We start from the raw sequence: 16892 nt of genomic DNA on the forward strand, positions 1-16892 counted from the left end.
TCCCATTCGGATAATCGGAGTAAAATGAGCTGCCAGGAAGATGCGCCTGGTTGATCCAGTGCCCTCGGTCTCCCCTGGCACACGGTCTGGACTCCAGCCATAACTGGCGAAGTCCTGCAATCATGGGTCGGAACCGGCCTTTGAGCTTTGCTGCTTTGTTTTGAAACAATGCAGACGGGAGACATCGCAGTTCTAGTCCGGGCGTTAATCTCCAGGCCATTTTCGCCTCCAGGAGCCTCAAATATGAAACAAGGCGATTAGAAGCTGCTAAACTAAGGGCATTGCGCCTCGGATGCTCGGTCTTCCAGCCCAGCGGTCCTCGGGGCCCTCAGGGCTTAGCGGGGTTCGGGATCTCCAGGGAGGTTGCAGCGCCAGGGACCGGTGGGTCGGCTGTTGCAGCGACCGCGGGGTCTGCGAGCTTGGCTCCTCCCCGGACGCTGCGGGACGAGGAAGTCCCGCCCAGCGGCACGGGTCTGGGCGGCCCGGAGGGCTGTGCCCGCCTCTTTCCTGCCACTGCGGCCCGGGGCGGGGAGGGAGGGTCCAAGCTCAGAAGAGAAGGAGCGGGAGAAGCTGGCGGGTCATGCCCTGGTCGCTCCACGCCGTGCTCTTCAGGGACCTGGTCCTGGGCGTTTTGGGCACCCTCGCCTTCCTGATCGACCTGGGCGCCGACCTGTGGGCGGCGAGCCAGTATGTGCTTAGCGGTCGCTACCTGTGGGCCGCGCTAGTGCTGGCGCTCTTGGGCCTCGCCTCGGTCGCGCTGCAGTTCTTCAGCTGGGTCTGGCTGCGCACCGACCCCACCGGCCTGCACGCGTCGCAGCCCCCAGGCCAGCGCCTGGCGCTGTTGCACCTCCTGCAGCTGGGCTACCTGTACAGGTGAGTGGCCCGCCCTCGGGGAAAGGGGAGGAGGAACGGAGGTCGGCGTCACCTCCCGAAGCTGGGCTGGTAGTAAGGTGAGAGCCTTGACCTAGGGAAGGGGGCGGAAAGGAGAGGACTGGGACCAAGGAGAGGCAACTAAGCCCCTCTTAGTTTAGGGGGCCGCTTCTACCTACAGGTGAGCTCCTGGTCCCTGATGAAAGAGAACTTTGACTGACAGCCCTCGGCGCTCATCGGCCGTACTCTTCCTGGCACAGGTGAAGAAACTGAGGCCCTGAGAGGAAAGGGAGGCACATAACTTGGGAGTCAGGCCTCTTTGGGGTCTGGTCCTGGCTTTACTCCCTGTGGCCTCATTCCTGCCTTTCTCTGAGCCTCAATTTTCTCCTCTGTTAAAAGGAGGTAGTGATCTAGAGAGAGTGTGCCTGGCAGGCCTGGTGTGAAGGGAAGAAGGGAGAGTGCCCAGCACATGCCTGACTGGGGTGAACTCTGTTGGGATGGCAACAGACCCCCAAGTTCCTTTCAGCTGTGGGCAGGGCCTTGGGCAAGTCAAGTGATCCCTCCAGGTGTCCATTCACTCACTGCTCTAGGGATCCTAGTGTAGGGATTAAATGGAGGCCTGTACATTGTCCTGGTGCAGAGTGAGCAGGTGACAAGTGTCAGCTAGCTGGGTCACCTGGGGTTTCAGCAATTCTGACCCCCCAGAGCAGTGCTTGTTCCCTCAAGGCTGGTGCCTCTCACCCTGTCTTTCTCAGTTGTATTCTCCCCGAACACTTGCTCCCTGCCCCACCCCCACCCCCCAGAACAAGCAATAGGGCAGAGATGGGGTCTGACTCCTCTATGTCCCTGGAGCCAGCCAGGGTTGGGCACAGGCCCTGCCTCTCTTCAGAGGGCCCTCTAGGGATGGGGGAGCCTAAAGGAAGGCATCAGTTCATGTGATGAAGTCAGGACATGATGTGCTCTGGGTTGGGGTGGGATGGCCAGAGTCAGGATCTGTTCTTTTTTCTTTATCTTTTTCTTTCTTTTTTTTTTTTTTTTTTAGGGCTGCACCCTCAGTATATGGAGGTTCCCAGGCTAGGGGTCGAATCGGAGCCACAGCTGCTGGCCTACACCACAGCCATAGCAGTGAGGGATCAGAGCCGCATCTGCGACCTACACCAGAGCTCAGGGCAACACCAAATCTTTAACCCACTGAGCAAGGCCAGGGATGGAACCCACATCCTCATGGACACTAGTCGGGTTTGTTAACCGCTGAGCCATGACAGGAATTCCCAGGATCTGTTCTTGAATCCATGTTTATAATTCTGGGCAGCATCTCAAAGGAGTGGGTGAGAGGAGCTTTATTTTATTTAATTAATTAATTTATTTTGGCCACATGCATGGCATGTGGAAGTTCCTGGGCCAGGGATGGAACCTGAGCCACAGCGCCACAGCAGGAACTCCGAGAGGAGCTCTAAGTGTTGCAGTTTTGCCTGAGGCTTGCAGGCATCAATAACAGCCTGAGTGAACATGAAGGGGCACAGTTATTCCAGTCTGGCAGCCTGCAATGAGCCCTGAATCTGTAACTCCATCATGTATCTTCTATTTATGCTGGGCGTAAGGCAGTCAGATTGTACCGAGCTTTGGTGGAAAAAAATGGGGTCTCTGTTCCTGCCTGTGACTAGGCTGAGGCCCCTGCCAAGGCACTGGGGGAACCTACAACCTGGGCCCGTCCATCTGCTTCCTTAGCATGTGGTCAAGTCCATCTAGGGGAAGTGAGAGTAAGTATCTGAGGAATGAATTCTCAGGGAGTGAGTGGGCTCACCTCCCAGGAGCCAACCGAGACTAGTTCAGGGAGGGAGAGATCTTGGTGCATCCCCACCCTCTCCTATGCCAGTGAGTCACCCTAGCCTGTCCATCCACCCTCTGGACTTTCTGCCTGTCTCTGTCCCCATCATTCTGGGCAGGCTTCTTAAACAGATCCCTGGGTACTCTTTTTTTTTTTTTTTTGTCTTTTCTAGGGCCACTTCCCATGGCACATGGAGGTTCCCAGGCTAGGGGTCTAATAGGAGCTATAGCTGCCAGCCTATGCCTCAGCTACAGCAACACCAGATCCGAGCCACATCTGCAACCTACACCACAGCTCACAGCAACGCCAGGGATCGAACCCGCAACCTCATGGTTCCTAGTCAGATTTGTTAACCACTGAGCCACGACGGGAACTCCATAGCACACCTTTCAAATTCAGCTTTGGGTCCAAATCCTGTTTCCCCAGCTCATCCACTCTAGTCCTGTTTCCCCATCTGTAAAATGGGGATGGTGTAAGGAGTGAATGGGACGAAGTCTGTGAGGAGCTTGGGGCAGTGACTATGGCAGGAGCAAGAGCTGTTGTAATTTATCCTCCTTTTACAGATGAAGAGAGAAGTTCAGCGAGGTGAGGTCACTTGCCCACGGCCCCACAGCATGCATGTGACAAGCTAGGATTGGAGCCTGTCTGCCTGCACCCGGAGGGTAGGGACGGAGAACGTCACAGGACACTAACAGGCCCCTCGGGGCATTGTGTGTGCTGCTTAGGTGCGTGCAGGGGCTGCAGCAGGGACTGCTGGTGTGGCGGCAGGAGGTGCCCTCCCAGTTCGACTTGGACTACGCCGACTTCCTCTCCCTGGACATCAGCATGCTGCGGCTCTTCGAGACCTTCCTGGAGACGACGCCGCAGCTCACGCTGGTGCTGGCCATCGTGCTGCAAAGTGGGAGCACCGAGTACTACCAGTGTGAGTGATGGGCCGTGCCCAGCCCCTCTTGTATGGCTTGGGAAAGTTTCCCACAAATGGCAGAAAGGTTTCCGCTCTTTTGTGAAGGCTGCTCAGAAAATAGGAAGACGTCCTTGAGTCAGGCAGGTCTGGCTTCAAATCCACAGCTGTGCTCTGGCCTTAAGAGTTTGGACAAATGGCTCCATCTCTCTGAGTTATCAGTTGGTTCTTATCTATACAATGGATATAATAAATGACCCTACCTCATAAGGTTAATGAAAGGTTTCAGCGAGGTGATGCATATAAAGCCAAGGGCCTAATAAATCTTAAGTGTAATTTTTACCATTTTGAAAATAACGGATAAAGTGTGTAGGGTGCCTGATGCATAATATGCAGTTTGTTAATCAATAGATAAATTATTGAGTGCTTCTATACACTCAAGTTTTGTTGTTGTATTTGGCTGTACTCAGGGCATGTGGAAGTTCCTGGAGGAAGGATCCAACTTATGCCACAGTGATCTGAGCCGCTGCAGTGACAATGCTGGATCCTTAACCTGCTGTGCCATGAGGGAATTCCTTAATATCTCCTATAGAGATGGACATAACTCCTGGCCTGCCTGGACCATAGACTGTAAAGTGGGTAGACCATAGACTGTAAAGCATGTTGAGGAATCTGAAAAGGGAGAGGCAGGTGGCCTCATAAACCACCAGGTTTATGCAATGAAGAGCTTTGGGAGGGTTCTCTTCCATAAAAGGGAAGTGAGTTGCCCAAGGTCACAGACCAGCTGGTGGCTAAATTAGGACTCTAACTCGTGTCTGATTCAGGGTCTAGGCTTCCCTTCCCCTTTTCTGGCCTCAGTTTCCACAACTACACAAGTTGGGGTGTTGGATTCAGTCTCCAAGGGCCCTTTCAGTTCGCTAATCCGAGTCTGCAATATTAATTGGAAAACCAAACCAAACCAGTAACAGCAGCTGTAGCAAGCACTGTGTCAAGTGTTTTATTGTCATCACTGCTGACAATCATAGCACCCTCTAGGTTGGTCCTATTTTTTTTGGTCTTTTTAGTGCTGCACCTGCGGCATATGGAAGTTCCCAGGCTAGGGGTCACATCAGAGCTACAGCTGCTGCCACACCAGCCACAGCAATACCAGATTCGAGCCGCGTCTTAGATCTACAGCACAGCTCACAGAAACGCTGGATCCTTTACCCACTGAAGGAGGCCAGGGATTGAATCTGTGTCCTCATGGATACTAGTCGGGTTCATTACTGCTGAGCCATGGTGGGAACTCCCGATGCTATATTTATCTCCATTTTACACAAGAGGAAAGAGGTGCAGAAAGGCGAAGTGATTTGGCCTGGGACCCACAGCTGCAGTGGGCACATACCATTGCCCCTCTCTCTGTGGTCCCACCCCCTCGGATGCAGAGGGCCTACTGTACTACCCCATTTTTTTTTTTTTTTTTTTTTTTGCTTTTTAGGGCCACACCTGCGACATATGGAGGTTCCCAGGCTAGGGGTCAAATTGGAGCTGGAGCTGCCGGCTTACACCACAGCCACAGCAACGTAGGATCCGAGCCATGTCTGCAACCTACAACACAGCTCACGGCAATGCTGGATCCTTAACCCACTGAGCAAGGCCAGGGATGGAACGTGCATCCTCGTGGATGCTAGTCAGATTTGTTAACCACCGAGCCATGATGAGAACTCTTGTGCTACCCCATTTTATATAAGGGACCTGGGCATCCTCAGATTTGGGGAAACAACCCCCCTGTGGATACAGAGGAATGACTGTATTTTTGTTTGTCTCTTTGAGGGCGGTGGGTGTCCAGGACCAGGGCTACATGGAGACAGTCACACTGCGTGTGTGGAGTGGGTCGGGGTGGGGATTGAGGGAAGAGACAGATTTTCCCAGCTTTTGTTTAGCAAACATTTATTCAGCTGCTGTTATGTGCCAGATACTGAGCTGCTTGGGGATCCCAGGGGAACAGAATCTGTTTCCTATCCTAAAGGAGCTCAGAGATAAGGAAATAATTACTGTGTGATAAGACTCTAGACAGGAGTGGGGTGTTCCAGGACATCTGCACAGCAGAATTGGGTGGGGTGGGGTCAGGGTAGGTGACTCTAGGGGAGATTCAAGCCAGAACCTGCAGGGTAAGGAGAAGTAGGCCAAGGGGAAACAGGGTGTGAGCCTACCAAATATCAAGGGCACAGCTTGCCAGGTCACAGAACACAGCAGGCCGGACTGACTGCTGCCGAGACCCTGAGTGTGGGGTAGTTAGGCCACAGGTCTGATTCCAGGCTGGAGTGGGTTCCTGCCTGTACCTGGTTCCCAGGGAGGTCTATTGACTGAATGTGGTGGGGAGAGGGCGGGGAGGAAGTATTCTACCCATAGTCCAGTGCTGCTTCCGTTTCGCTTGGAGGGCCTGGCGCTTCTAGTCTAGGATGGGCCATCGGGTGACATAGGCTCCCACTATAAACTTCGGGTCCTGGAAAATCAAGACCGAGGCCCAGGGAGTTCCCTGATGGCCTAGTGGTTAAAGATTTGGTGTTGTCATTGTGGTGGCTCAGGTTCCATCCCTGGCCCAGGAACTTCCACATGCCATGGGCGAGGGCCAAAAACAGACAAACAACCCCAAAAAAAGGAGTTCCCTTGTGGCGCAGTGGAAACGAATCCAACTAGTGACCATGAGGTTTCTGGTTTGATCCCTGGCCTTGCTCAGTGGGTTAAGGATCTGGTGTGGCTGTGAGCTGTGGTATAGGTCACAGATGTGGCTTGGATCCTGCATTGCTGTGGCTGTGACGTAGGCCGGCGGCTACAGCTCCGATTAGACCCCAGCCTGAGAACCTCCATATGCTGTGCGTGTGGCCCTAAAAAGCAAAAAAAAAAAAAAAAAAAAAAAGCCTAAAGCCTAGCGTGCTGGTGGAGGGGAGGGGAGCAGGGGCTGTTCCACCCCTGTAGCGGGGAGGCGGCTTCAGCTAGAGGCCTGCAGCCACCCTGTGGGATTTCCTGATTCCCATTCTAAACTAAGAAGGGGGCACTGGACTGCTGATTTTCAGATCCAGGAAAGGCGTGGGCTCTTCCAGAAAAGGCAGGGTCACAGGGCCCTAGAAGATGCTCAGGGTATAGCCAAGGCTGGGGGGTGCTGTGCCAGTTGACAGGGGTACAGGTGAGGGTACATAACCCACACCCTCTCATCCCTGAAAAATGCCACCCTGGCGGCACCTGAGAAGGACAGCTCTGCGGTGCAGGGCGGACTCCATGTGGGTCCTAGCTCTGATTGGGGTTGTGTGGCCTTGATGTTCTCCAGCTGTAGTTTTCCCTTTAACAAACTGGGGGCTGTAATACCCATGTCAGCGTGGTTACCAGGGCCTCCAGAGCACCTGTGGCCTCTGGGGAGCGCCTGTAGGCTGCCCACAGGCCTCACCTGTCTCCTCTTACTCCTCTTAGGGGTCAGCATCTGCACGTCCTTTGTGGGTATCTCGTGGGCACTGCTTGACTACCACCGGGCCTTGCGCACCTGCCTCCCCTTCAAGCCCCTCCTGGGGCTGGGCGCCTCTGCGATCTACTTCCTGTGGAACCTGCTGCTCCTGTGGCCCCGAGTCCTGGTCGTGGCCCTGTTCTCGGCCCTCTTCCCCCGCTACGTGGCCCTGCACTTCTTGGGCCTGTGGCTGGTGCTGCTGCTCTGGGTCTGGCTTCAGGGCACGGACTTCATGCCAGATCCCTGCTCCGAGTGGCTGTACCGGGCGACGGTGGCCACCATCCTTTATTTCTCCTGGTTCAACGTGGCTGAAGGCCATACCCGAGGCCGTGCTGCCATCCACCTGGGCTTCCTCCTGAGTGACAGCCTTCTCATAGTGGTCACCTGGGCGACTCACGGTGCCTGGCTGCCCAGTGGGCTCCTGCTGCAGGTGCTGCTGCCTGTGGCCGGGGTCTGCTCCCTTTTGGGGCTGGCTCTCCGGCTTGTCTACTACCGCTGGCTGCACCCTAGCTGCCACTGGGAGCCTGACCGGGTGGACGGGACTCGGGGTCTCTACTCCCTGGAGGGGCGTCGGCTGCCTCAGAACAGGCGCATGGTCCAGTTGGCTAAGAACTTTTTCCCCAGGGATAGGGATAAGTCTGCTTTGCCATGGAAAGGAGAGGTGAATGGTGTCCTTTGAGGCTGGGTAAGACCAAGCCAGGGGACTCAAGGACAAGTGGAATCAGTTGGTAGATTTTAGGAGAAGATAAGCTACTTATGCTGCTATGGGCCCTGATTCACTCAACAAGTACTTGATGCCTGATCTGTGTCAGGCATCAGAGACAAGAATTGAGTCAGACAGAGGCCTGCCCTTAAGGATGAGAACAAGATGAGAAGGGTGCGCCCTGGAGGGTCAAGGGCCCCAGTTACGTATGAAACACTTTGGGGGGAAAGAAGAAATCTCCTTTCCCTCCCCCACAGCCTGTATAGCCGGTACCCAAAGTGTCCCAGGGTTGGTATTTTTACCTCCCTGGCTACCTCTGAAATAACTGGTGGAGATGCTGTCCCACCTTGGTTCCTCCATCCTGGACTGGAAGGCCCCAGGACCTCCAGGCTGTGTTCGCTGGAATTCTTCCTCTCCTGCCCAACCCTGGTCACTCACTTCATTCAGCAAATGTTTACTGAGGGGCATTTTCTGTGCCAGGAGCATTATTCTCGCGTTGGCAGATCAGCTGCCACTCCAGCTTCCTCCCTCACTCTCTCCAGCTGCTCCAGAGCAGGTGCTCATGCTGGCAGCCAGGGATGCCCAACTGGCTGGCCCTGCTAGCCCCCCTCCAAGGCCTTAGTGCAGCTGGCCCGGCCTCTGTCCCTGTTCTCAAGGGACGACCTTTCAATGAGGTGCCTTGTGAACTTGTGCTCTGGGCCATAACTCAGCCCGTTGAGTATTTTTTTTATACTTTCGGCGGTGTATTTTTCTACCTCAGAGTCTATGGGGAAGGAAGAGGTGTGTGTTACCTGTCTCCGTAATGAGAGACACGTGTATGTTGTTTTTGTTGAACAGTATTATTAGATTATTAAAACCTCATGAAATCCTCCTGGTTGTGTCATTAAACTAAAGCTCTACTCTTAAGTTCAAGGCTACCTGGAAAGAAGGGGTCAGGGGCACAAAGTCTACCTCTCCAAGTTGGGACCAGAGAAGAGGGCTGGCTTAAGCAACACTTCTCAACCTTGTTTTTTGTGTCAGGAGCTGGTGAGCCAGTGTGGGGTTGATTGCTCAGATCTGGGCTGACTCTAGTGTGTGCTCTGAACCAGCTCTGCTGCTGGGCCTGGCTGGGGTAGCTACAAACACCTTTGGTACCAAGAAGTGAATACAAGAGCGAAGGTGATGAAAGGTCTTTTTGCTGGGAGCTGGCTGGGAGGGTGGCAAGGATGATGGGGGATGTGGCTATGGGCAGTGATGTGGGGGAGGCAGAACCTTTCACTGCTCTGGGAGGTCTGCGGTTTGGAGCAGGAAAAGGGCGCTGGAGATAGAAGGAAAGGTCTGTCACCCCTGGGATGGGACCTGGGAGAGTCTGTTACTCATTCATTCATCTAGTGGAGACCGACTAAACAGGATAAGTAAAAGACTGTATCAGATTGTGTTAAGTGCTAAAAGGAAAATAAGATAGGGAGGGGGACAGGGATAGTGTGTGCTGTGGGTGGGAGTTACAATTTTATATCAAATGGTTGGGAAGGCCTCCCTGAGAAACTGGTAAGCCCTTAAAGGAGGCGAGGGTAGACATTGATGCAGATACACTTCATCCCAGATACCAAGTCCGCAGTGACAGGATGAAGGCGGGGCTTGTCACAGCTATATTGGCCTGGAGACAAGGCTGACACAGAGGTGAGGGTTGGGAGGAGGGAGAGGCCCCGGGAAGATGCTGCTGGTGCTTTTTATGTACGCAGAAGGGTAGAGGCAGAGAGTGTCTCCAAGACCATTCAGTCCAGTGATTTCCAGACTTCTGAAGTTCATGACCCAGTAAAACAGCCAACATAACATAGTTGCCAACTGAATTATAGTAAGGGCAGCGAAAACTACCACCATCTATCATTATCATCTTGTGAAAGAAAGGATGTATGACCTCAGAAAAAGGTATTTTTAATTGAATACACTTAAACAAGCACATTCACACACACACAAAAGTGCAATCATTTTTCTCAGCTCATAGGGGATATCAAATAGGGTTGAGAGCTCAGAGGGCAGGCGTGGCTTTTATAAATCCCTGGGCTTAGTGTCCAGCCTAGCCTGGTCCTTAGGTTCTCAGTTCACTAAAGCAAATACTCGCTACATTTACTTTTCTATACTTCTTCTTGTCACATACGGAGAAGACTGCGCCCGGAGGAGATGCCGTATATGCCTAAACAGAAGAGGCAGTGTTTTAGACTATTTCCCCTGAGAAAATCCAAAAAGATGTTTCATTTTTTGGCTAACCTCTGATCTATACTCTTCTAGACGAAAGGGTCAAGTGAGGGTAATAGGTATATAATTTCTTAAAAAGCTGTGGAATTTAGGGGTTGCCTCATTTGTAAATCTTACAGAATCAATTTAAAAAAGATGACAGTTGATGTTACTTTCAATTGAAATTTCCATTGAAGATTTCTGTCAAGATTTTTTTTATGGCCGCACCTGTAGCATACGGAAGTTCCTGGGCTAGGGGTTGAATCAGAGCTGCAGCTGCAGGCCTACACCACAGCCACAGCAACTCAGAATCTGAGCCTTGTCTGTGAACTACATGTGGCAACATGGGATCCTTAACCCACTGAGCAAGGCCAGGGACCAACCAACATCCTCATGGATACTAGTCGTGTTCCTAACCTGCTGAGCCACAATGGGAACTCCTAACAAACTTGTTTTTGAAGAATACAAAACCTCTTGATTTGCTCATTTTAACCTGCCACTGGAAAGATTCTTGAGAAACCTGCAGATGTTATACTTATTGCAGGGGGCGATGGAGATGTTTTCTCTTGGGCTTGAAAAGGAATCAGTCTCTAATACTTGTACTTCTGACCAAGGAAGGATACAGCAGTTAAGTTTGCTTCAACCACAGTATGGCTCAAAATGTAAAATAGAAGGCAACCCCCTCTTTTCTGGGGGGAATTAATTTGGGAAAAAATACATCTTAAGAGTCTGATCCATATGGTACTTGGGAGCTAGAACCCAATTCTAATCTCCTTCATTGGAATAAAAAGTAAAAGAATTCATTCTTGGCAAGACCAATGAACAGTAAGATTCAAATCTAAAGAAATGAAAATAGAAAAAGTAGTTGATGTGACATGAAAACAAGCCAAATCAAAGTTTGATACCAAGTGTCAGTTTTATTGCTTTTGCATTTTAAGCTCAGCACAACAAGGTATTGATTTCTTTAGTTATTAAATTTCAGCACATTTGACAACAAATCTCTTGGCATTCCAGTCCTAAACTTTGAAAAGCAATATATTTTAGAAACAATTAAGAAATAAACTTTTTCTTGCAAATTATTTAAAAATAATCTTCTCGTGTACATTTATTTATACCAAATGGGGTTTTTGTATGCGTGTGTGTGAAATTAATGACTCAGTTATTGGTAGGGTGCCAACTTTCTAATGAGCTCTTCAGATTTCTTGTAAATATCCTACTTAGGAGCCTATTCAGCTGGGCTGATCCTACTCAGAAAAGACACAGGAGCAAACCATATAGAAAATAAAAACTTTATTTTTTCAAGTTTATAAGATAGTTCCCATTACATATAACATGGTCAAGGACTCTACAGCCACAAATGCCCGCAGTCACATAAATATATCCAATCAATGCCTTTTCCTGCTAAGTGAGGCATTTGAAGTCCAGAGCGTTGTGTTTTGAGTGGAAGTCGTCCATAACGGGATGGCTTCCATCAGTGCATTGGGAACTAGCCAAGGAGGGCTGTTGACTCAGAGGAGAGGAAGGGACAGAGGGCCTGCTGATTGGAGGTGGGACAGAACTAGATCTTCTCTCATGGTTTAAGATGTTTTAAAACGTCAGAATTCAGATTTGGCTTCTACAGTATACCTGGGGAGTTCTAACTTTGGGATGAAAAAGGAAACCAGTTTAGTGGCAACAAACAGAAGCCTGCGCAAGAGGGGTCCTAACTGGCCCCTTCTGCAGGATCGAGGAGAGACGGTCCGGAGCTCACCACCCGCAGCTTGGACCGTCACTCTCCCAGCAAGAGGGAGAACAAGGCTCCGCCCCTCTACTCCTCTCCCCCATGGTTCAGTGACACTGACACCCATGCAAGGTACTGAACATCTAGGAGCTCCATATGCTACAGGTGGAGCTTGCCAGTGAGATTCTGCTTGGAGCTTTAATGTGAACAAGGTTGTGTGAACTGCGAACAAGCTGTGGCACAAGTCTCCTGGGACACTAGCTTAGCCCCCCGCAACTTGCAGAGCAGAAGACAGGAACCCCCCAAACCAAATAAAAGCCCAAAGAGGCATTTAAGTCTGGAGCAGGCATCCATTCTCCTGGACACCACCAGCTGCCCCAGGGGCACCAGACAGGGTGATGCTAAGGCACAGTCAGTTTTACATTCGAAAGTAAAGCCTCCTCTAAAACCCAGGACTCACCTGACACTCCACACCCGCTAGTAGAGATGATCAGTCCTAACCATGAAATGTGTAGACCCATCTTACAGAACTCACAGTGGCCAGCGAGGAAAGGATTTCACCATGTGGCTTATTTCATGGGTCCTCTTTCTGGTAAAGAGGCCTTCCCCCTTGACAAAAAGACCCACAGTATCCTGTGGAGCTCAGCCTCCAAGAGCTCTTGGTCCTGCCCACTTCTCTTCCTCTCCAGATCTCTGGGCTGGGGAGGAAGAAAACACAGGGTCAAAGAACAGCACTGTTCCCTGGACAGTTCATTTTGGCAAAGAGGAGCCAGGGAGTTCTCATTTTCTGTCTGCCCTCTAAACAACCAGAAAAGAGCAAAGGTGGCACTGCTCAGAGCTTCCTCCCCTCCTAACCAATTTCAAGTTCCTTTTGCAAAGATCTAAGCTGTGCAATCAGAGAAGGAGGGAAAAGGCCCTTGAAAAAGGAGTCCAAGTCATATTCTAGGAATAAAGAGCTTCTCCCAAAGGGCAGGGAGAGGAAAAGTGTGTGTGTGTGTGTGTACCTGTGCGCATGATGCGGGTACCGCTTTGCATCCACACAAGCCTGATGCACAGCACAAATAGGATGGCCTATGTCCAGGTAAGAAACCCACAGCTAAACTGCCAGTATGGGGAGGGCTTGGGGCCTGGAAGTAAAGACCCACCCCAGAGCTTTCTAAGATCAATTATGAAGCAAGGCATCTGGGCAACTATGGTGAACCCAGACCAAGAAGGTCCACCTCAGATTATGTATCCCCCGTCCAAAGGAAACAGGCCAAGAGCCAGCTAAGTAATGAGCACTGACTTCAGCTCCTCTCCAAAAACCTCTTCCCTAAAACTGAGTCATGAAGCCCTTTCTCAGTCAGTTCTGAAGGAATGTAGATACCAGCCTTTCTGGGTGATCTGGCATTGGAAGGAGTCTGGCCCCTTTGTGCTACATCATCTCTGGAAATGGCTATGCAGAATCTCTGAGCACAAGCAGTTAACAGTATGGGTTGGTCAAGAATGCCACCACCAAGGACCCAGACTGCTTCTCTCCGAGGTGCTTATATAACCATCTCTCTGTGCAACCTGGGAGAGGCTGAACTTCCTCAGCTCTAGGGAAGTTTATTTCGCCGAGCAGACGCCCAGCTTGGTCTTGGAGGGACGGGGCATCTGCACACACAACTGGGCTAGAAGGATGGGACTAGTGCCTGGGTACCCACCAATCTCCCCGGAGGTCAGGCTGAGAGATGTTCTTGCATTTGGCCCAAGATTAAAGTTTTCAGGCATGGAATAGAGGGTCCACAACCCCATTTAAATCAGGGAAGTCTTTTTGGCTTTCTGGTTTCCCATTTTAGAATGGGATTTGAGAAGCAGGAAGGGTGTTCCATGGGAAAACTTGGTTTGGATCATAGCAATCTGCTCTTCAGTTTCAGGCCAAAATCTGGGTAAATATACGCCCAGAACATCTTCATAGGGCTTAAAGGATTCAAAGGAATTCAAATCCCTTAGCAGTTTTGGCCATAATGTGGTTATGAGTCTGTTCTCAGACTTGATTTGACTACTTGGGTCTGAAGCCCAGGGACTGGCCAGAGTGGCATGGAAGTGGATGTGAGGTACAGATGGCAGGAAAGGGGCAGCGGTCCAGCAATGACGACAAAGAATGGGGAAGGCTGGGGGGGGGCACACATCTGTTGGGGAGGGGTGCTTCTCTGTGGGGAAAAAAAGGTGGAATCTTCCTGTTTCAAGAGCCAAAGAAGTGGGAATTCCTAAGAAGCTCTAGTTCCTTCTCTCCAGTTTGGAGGTAAGCCTCCTGGGGCATCATCTCTAAGAGTCAAGCTGAAGGCTTATAATTTACTGTCTCAAAGAAGGAGTTGCTAGGATTGTGCCATTTGGTGAAAGGGGAAGAGGGACTGGGAAGGGGACTGAAGCTTCTAGGATACAGCAAACAGCAAAGCCTAAAGTTAATCAGTGTCCCGTGCCCCCAGCAAACCAGGAGATGGAAGAGTGGCAAGGGAGCCACCTAGAGAGCAGACCAATGGAGCAGCTGAGGAGGTGCTACTGTCACAGAGAGGTATCTCAGATATTTCAGTTACGATTTTCCAAGGAAACATTACATACCCCTTTCCTGCTAGAAAAGAAAAGGGGCAGGAAATCTGCTTCAGAGACCAGACCCTTACCTATAAAAAAACATATACATTCACTGGGAATATGTTCTACAGCTAAGGAGGTTATAAAGACTGCAAGAGATGTTATTATAAAAGTCTGCTGTGTTTTATCCTATCACCACAAGTTAACAGCAGTTCTCAACCCGGTCATGGACACAGAGTGCAACTCTGCCCCAAGAATTTCCTTTTCTTTTTCTTCATTTTTGGAAACAAAATAAAACAAAACAAAAAACCTAGAAGAATTAAAAGCACTGTAGCTGCGGTGAGTCTATTGTTCTCTCAATCCAACTGTCTCCCGCTCCTGCACGAGGATGAACAAGGCGCTGCAGCTCACTCTTAGCAAAAACAAGCTTCGTCTCTTGCAGCTGTTGGTTTTGATTGTGTGCTCGCCAGCATTCCACGGAGAGAGAGAAAGTTCCCAGTTGGTTCCAGTCTCTAGCTCCCTTCAGGAGGGAAAAGGAGCTCGGGGGAAGGCTCTTCGTTCCAGTTCTTAGAGAAAATCAAGCTCCAAAGCCTGGTGGAGGGACACGAGGTCTCCGTGGTTTGTGATCCTCCAGAACGGCATGTTGTGCTGACGGGAGGGGAGGCAGGGAGCTGGTCAACCAACTTCTTTTGAGAGCTTACATTTACCCATCCCTCTTCCTCCCCAGACCTCTCCCCAGAGTACCTGGTAACCCTCTCTACTCCTGCCCACCTGTCATAAGGATCAAATAAGTCATACGTCTAAGGACTTTGTATACTATAGGACACCTACAAATGTGAGAGATTTTTATTAGGTTTCAGTGGCAACTCTTTTTATAAGAGATATATTTGTCCTAGCTACTATAGGAACCTCAGGATCAAATAAAATGGCCCAATTAAGAAACCAGTATTGATATTACATTTTCTTATGGACATTCAATTTTCTATAAGGTTGAGACCTACAAGGCCCAAATCTTGTCCATGACCAAAATGCAGAACATACAGATCTAAGCAATAACAATCCCACTATATTATATGATCAGAAGCATGTCTAAAACACTGTGTGCCATTCTAGAAGCCCCATTTTAAAGAAGGGCTGTGACAAATACAAGTACTGGGGAGTTCCCGTCGTGGCTCAGTGGTTAATGAGCTTGACTAGTATCCATGAGGGTGCAGGTTTGAGCCCTGGCCTTGCTCAGTGGGTTAAGGATCCAGCATTTCTTTGAGCTGTGGTGCAGGTCGCAGATGTGGCTCAGATCCTGCGTTGCTATGGCTGTGGTGTAGGCCGGCAGCTACAGCTCCAATTCAACCCCTAGCCTGGGAACTTCCATGTGCTATGGGTGCGGCCCCCAAAAGACAAAAGACAAAAGACAAAAAAAGAGCTGACTGAGATTATAATTGTCTTGATCAAACTGGTTATAAGTTACCTGGAGTACTGAAGCCCTAGAACACAGTTCTTTTGGCACTGTAGCTCAGTGCTTTTTTAGGTCTGCTGTTCACACATAATATTTAAAAGGCTTTTAATACACAGAAGAGGAAGCAGACTAGTTATGTTGTGCTCAAAAGTGCCAGACACGGACTAGGATGCGAAAGTTAGAGAAATTTTAGTTCAATGCAAGAAGGAACATCCTAACAGCTTGCCTAGCCCCTCAGTGGAACAGGATGCCTGGGACACAGACTCCTCATCCTTAGGTATATACTCAAGCAAGGACTTGAAAGTTTTCTGTTAAAGCAGCTGCAGAAAAGACCCCTCACAGGGAGAGACTGATCTAGATGGAGCTTGAAGGCATTTTCCAATGGGTATATGCTATGGTAGATGATTATGAGCTTTAGCTTAGAGGCACAATCTCGCCTCATGTCAACTCCTATGACTTGAGTTGTTCTTTCATCTCCCTCACTCCCTTCCCCAGACTGGGAAGCACTGAGGCCTGCGTCTACTAGTATCTTCCCCAGAGAGCAACAAGCACTTCAGAATCAAAGCTTTAGAGGTAACATGAAAAAAATAAAAGTCACTGAATTGCTACATAAAGTGGCAAATGAAAACATAATGAGGTAATAATGCCAACTGATTACCAATGTCAGAGTTTATTAACAGCTGCTGAAGGTTTTGTGTGTTAACTGGATGGAGAAAATCAGAACAGATGGTCCTCAGTTGGCAACCTACTGTCTACAAGTCTAAGAATAAGGTTGCTAGAAAAAAAGTGGGATAGAGAGGGAAAGAACTTCTACAGAAGACTCAAAGAGAATAAGTAAATTGTCCAAAGTCACACAGCTAATAAATGGGTGAGATATGAACTATCTGATTTTAGATTCCACAGCTAAAACTTTGTTGTTGTTGTTGCTGTGGCACATAGCAGCTTGATGTGGGATCTCAGTTTCCAGGCCAGGGATTGAACCCAGGCTGCAGCGGTGCGGAGAAAGCACTGAGTCCGAACCACTAGACCATCAGGGAACTCCCCTCCATAACCAAGACTTTTAAAATCTACTGTTTCCGGGGTTAAGAAAGGATGACCTGGAGTTGGGATCTCCAGTGAGGAGGTTAATATCAGAACCATCTTTCTAGGGCGCAGGAGGAGGAAGGACTTCT

General features: G+C 50.0%; 2 protein-coding genes across 3 annotated transcripts in view; one reads left to right on the forward strand and one right to left on the reverse strand.

Moving 5' to 3' along the window:
- XKR8 (XK related 8) lies at positions 124 to 8650 on the forward strand. Its single transcript, XM_003127736.4, has 3 exons — positions 124 to 873; positions 3424 to 3620; positions 7047 to 8650. Exons 1-3 carry the CDS (start codon positions 293 to 295, stop codon positions 7754 to 7756), a joined length of 1488 nt encoding a protein of 495 aa, XP_003127784.2. The 5' UTR covers positions 124 to 292; the 3' UTR covers positions 7757 to 8650.
- Positions 10892 to 16892, reverse strand: part of EYA3 (EYA transcriptional coactivator and phosphatase 3) — a 90448-nt gene continuing 84447 nt past the window's right edge. For both annotated transcript variants that reach the window (XM_021095661.1, XM_005653379.3), the window contains one exon: positions 10892 to 14915. In XM_021095661.1, the coding sequence (XP_020951320.1) occupies positions 14835 to 14915 (81 nt within the window). In that variant the 3' untranslated portion in view covers positions 10892 to 14834. The remainder of the gene's footprint in view (positions 14916 to 16892) is intronic.

The sequence above is a fragment of the Sus scrofa genome, chromosome 6 (genome assembly GCF_000003025.6).
Source record: "Sus scrofa isolate TJ Tabasco breed Duroc chromosome 6, Sscrofa11.1, whole genome shotgun sequence".
In the NCBI taxonomy this organism is placed as follows: Eukaryota; Metazoa; Chordata; class Mammalia; order Artiodactyla; family Suidae; genus Sus; species Sus scrofa.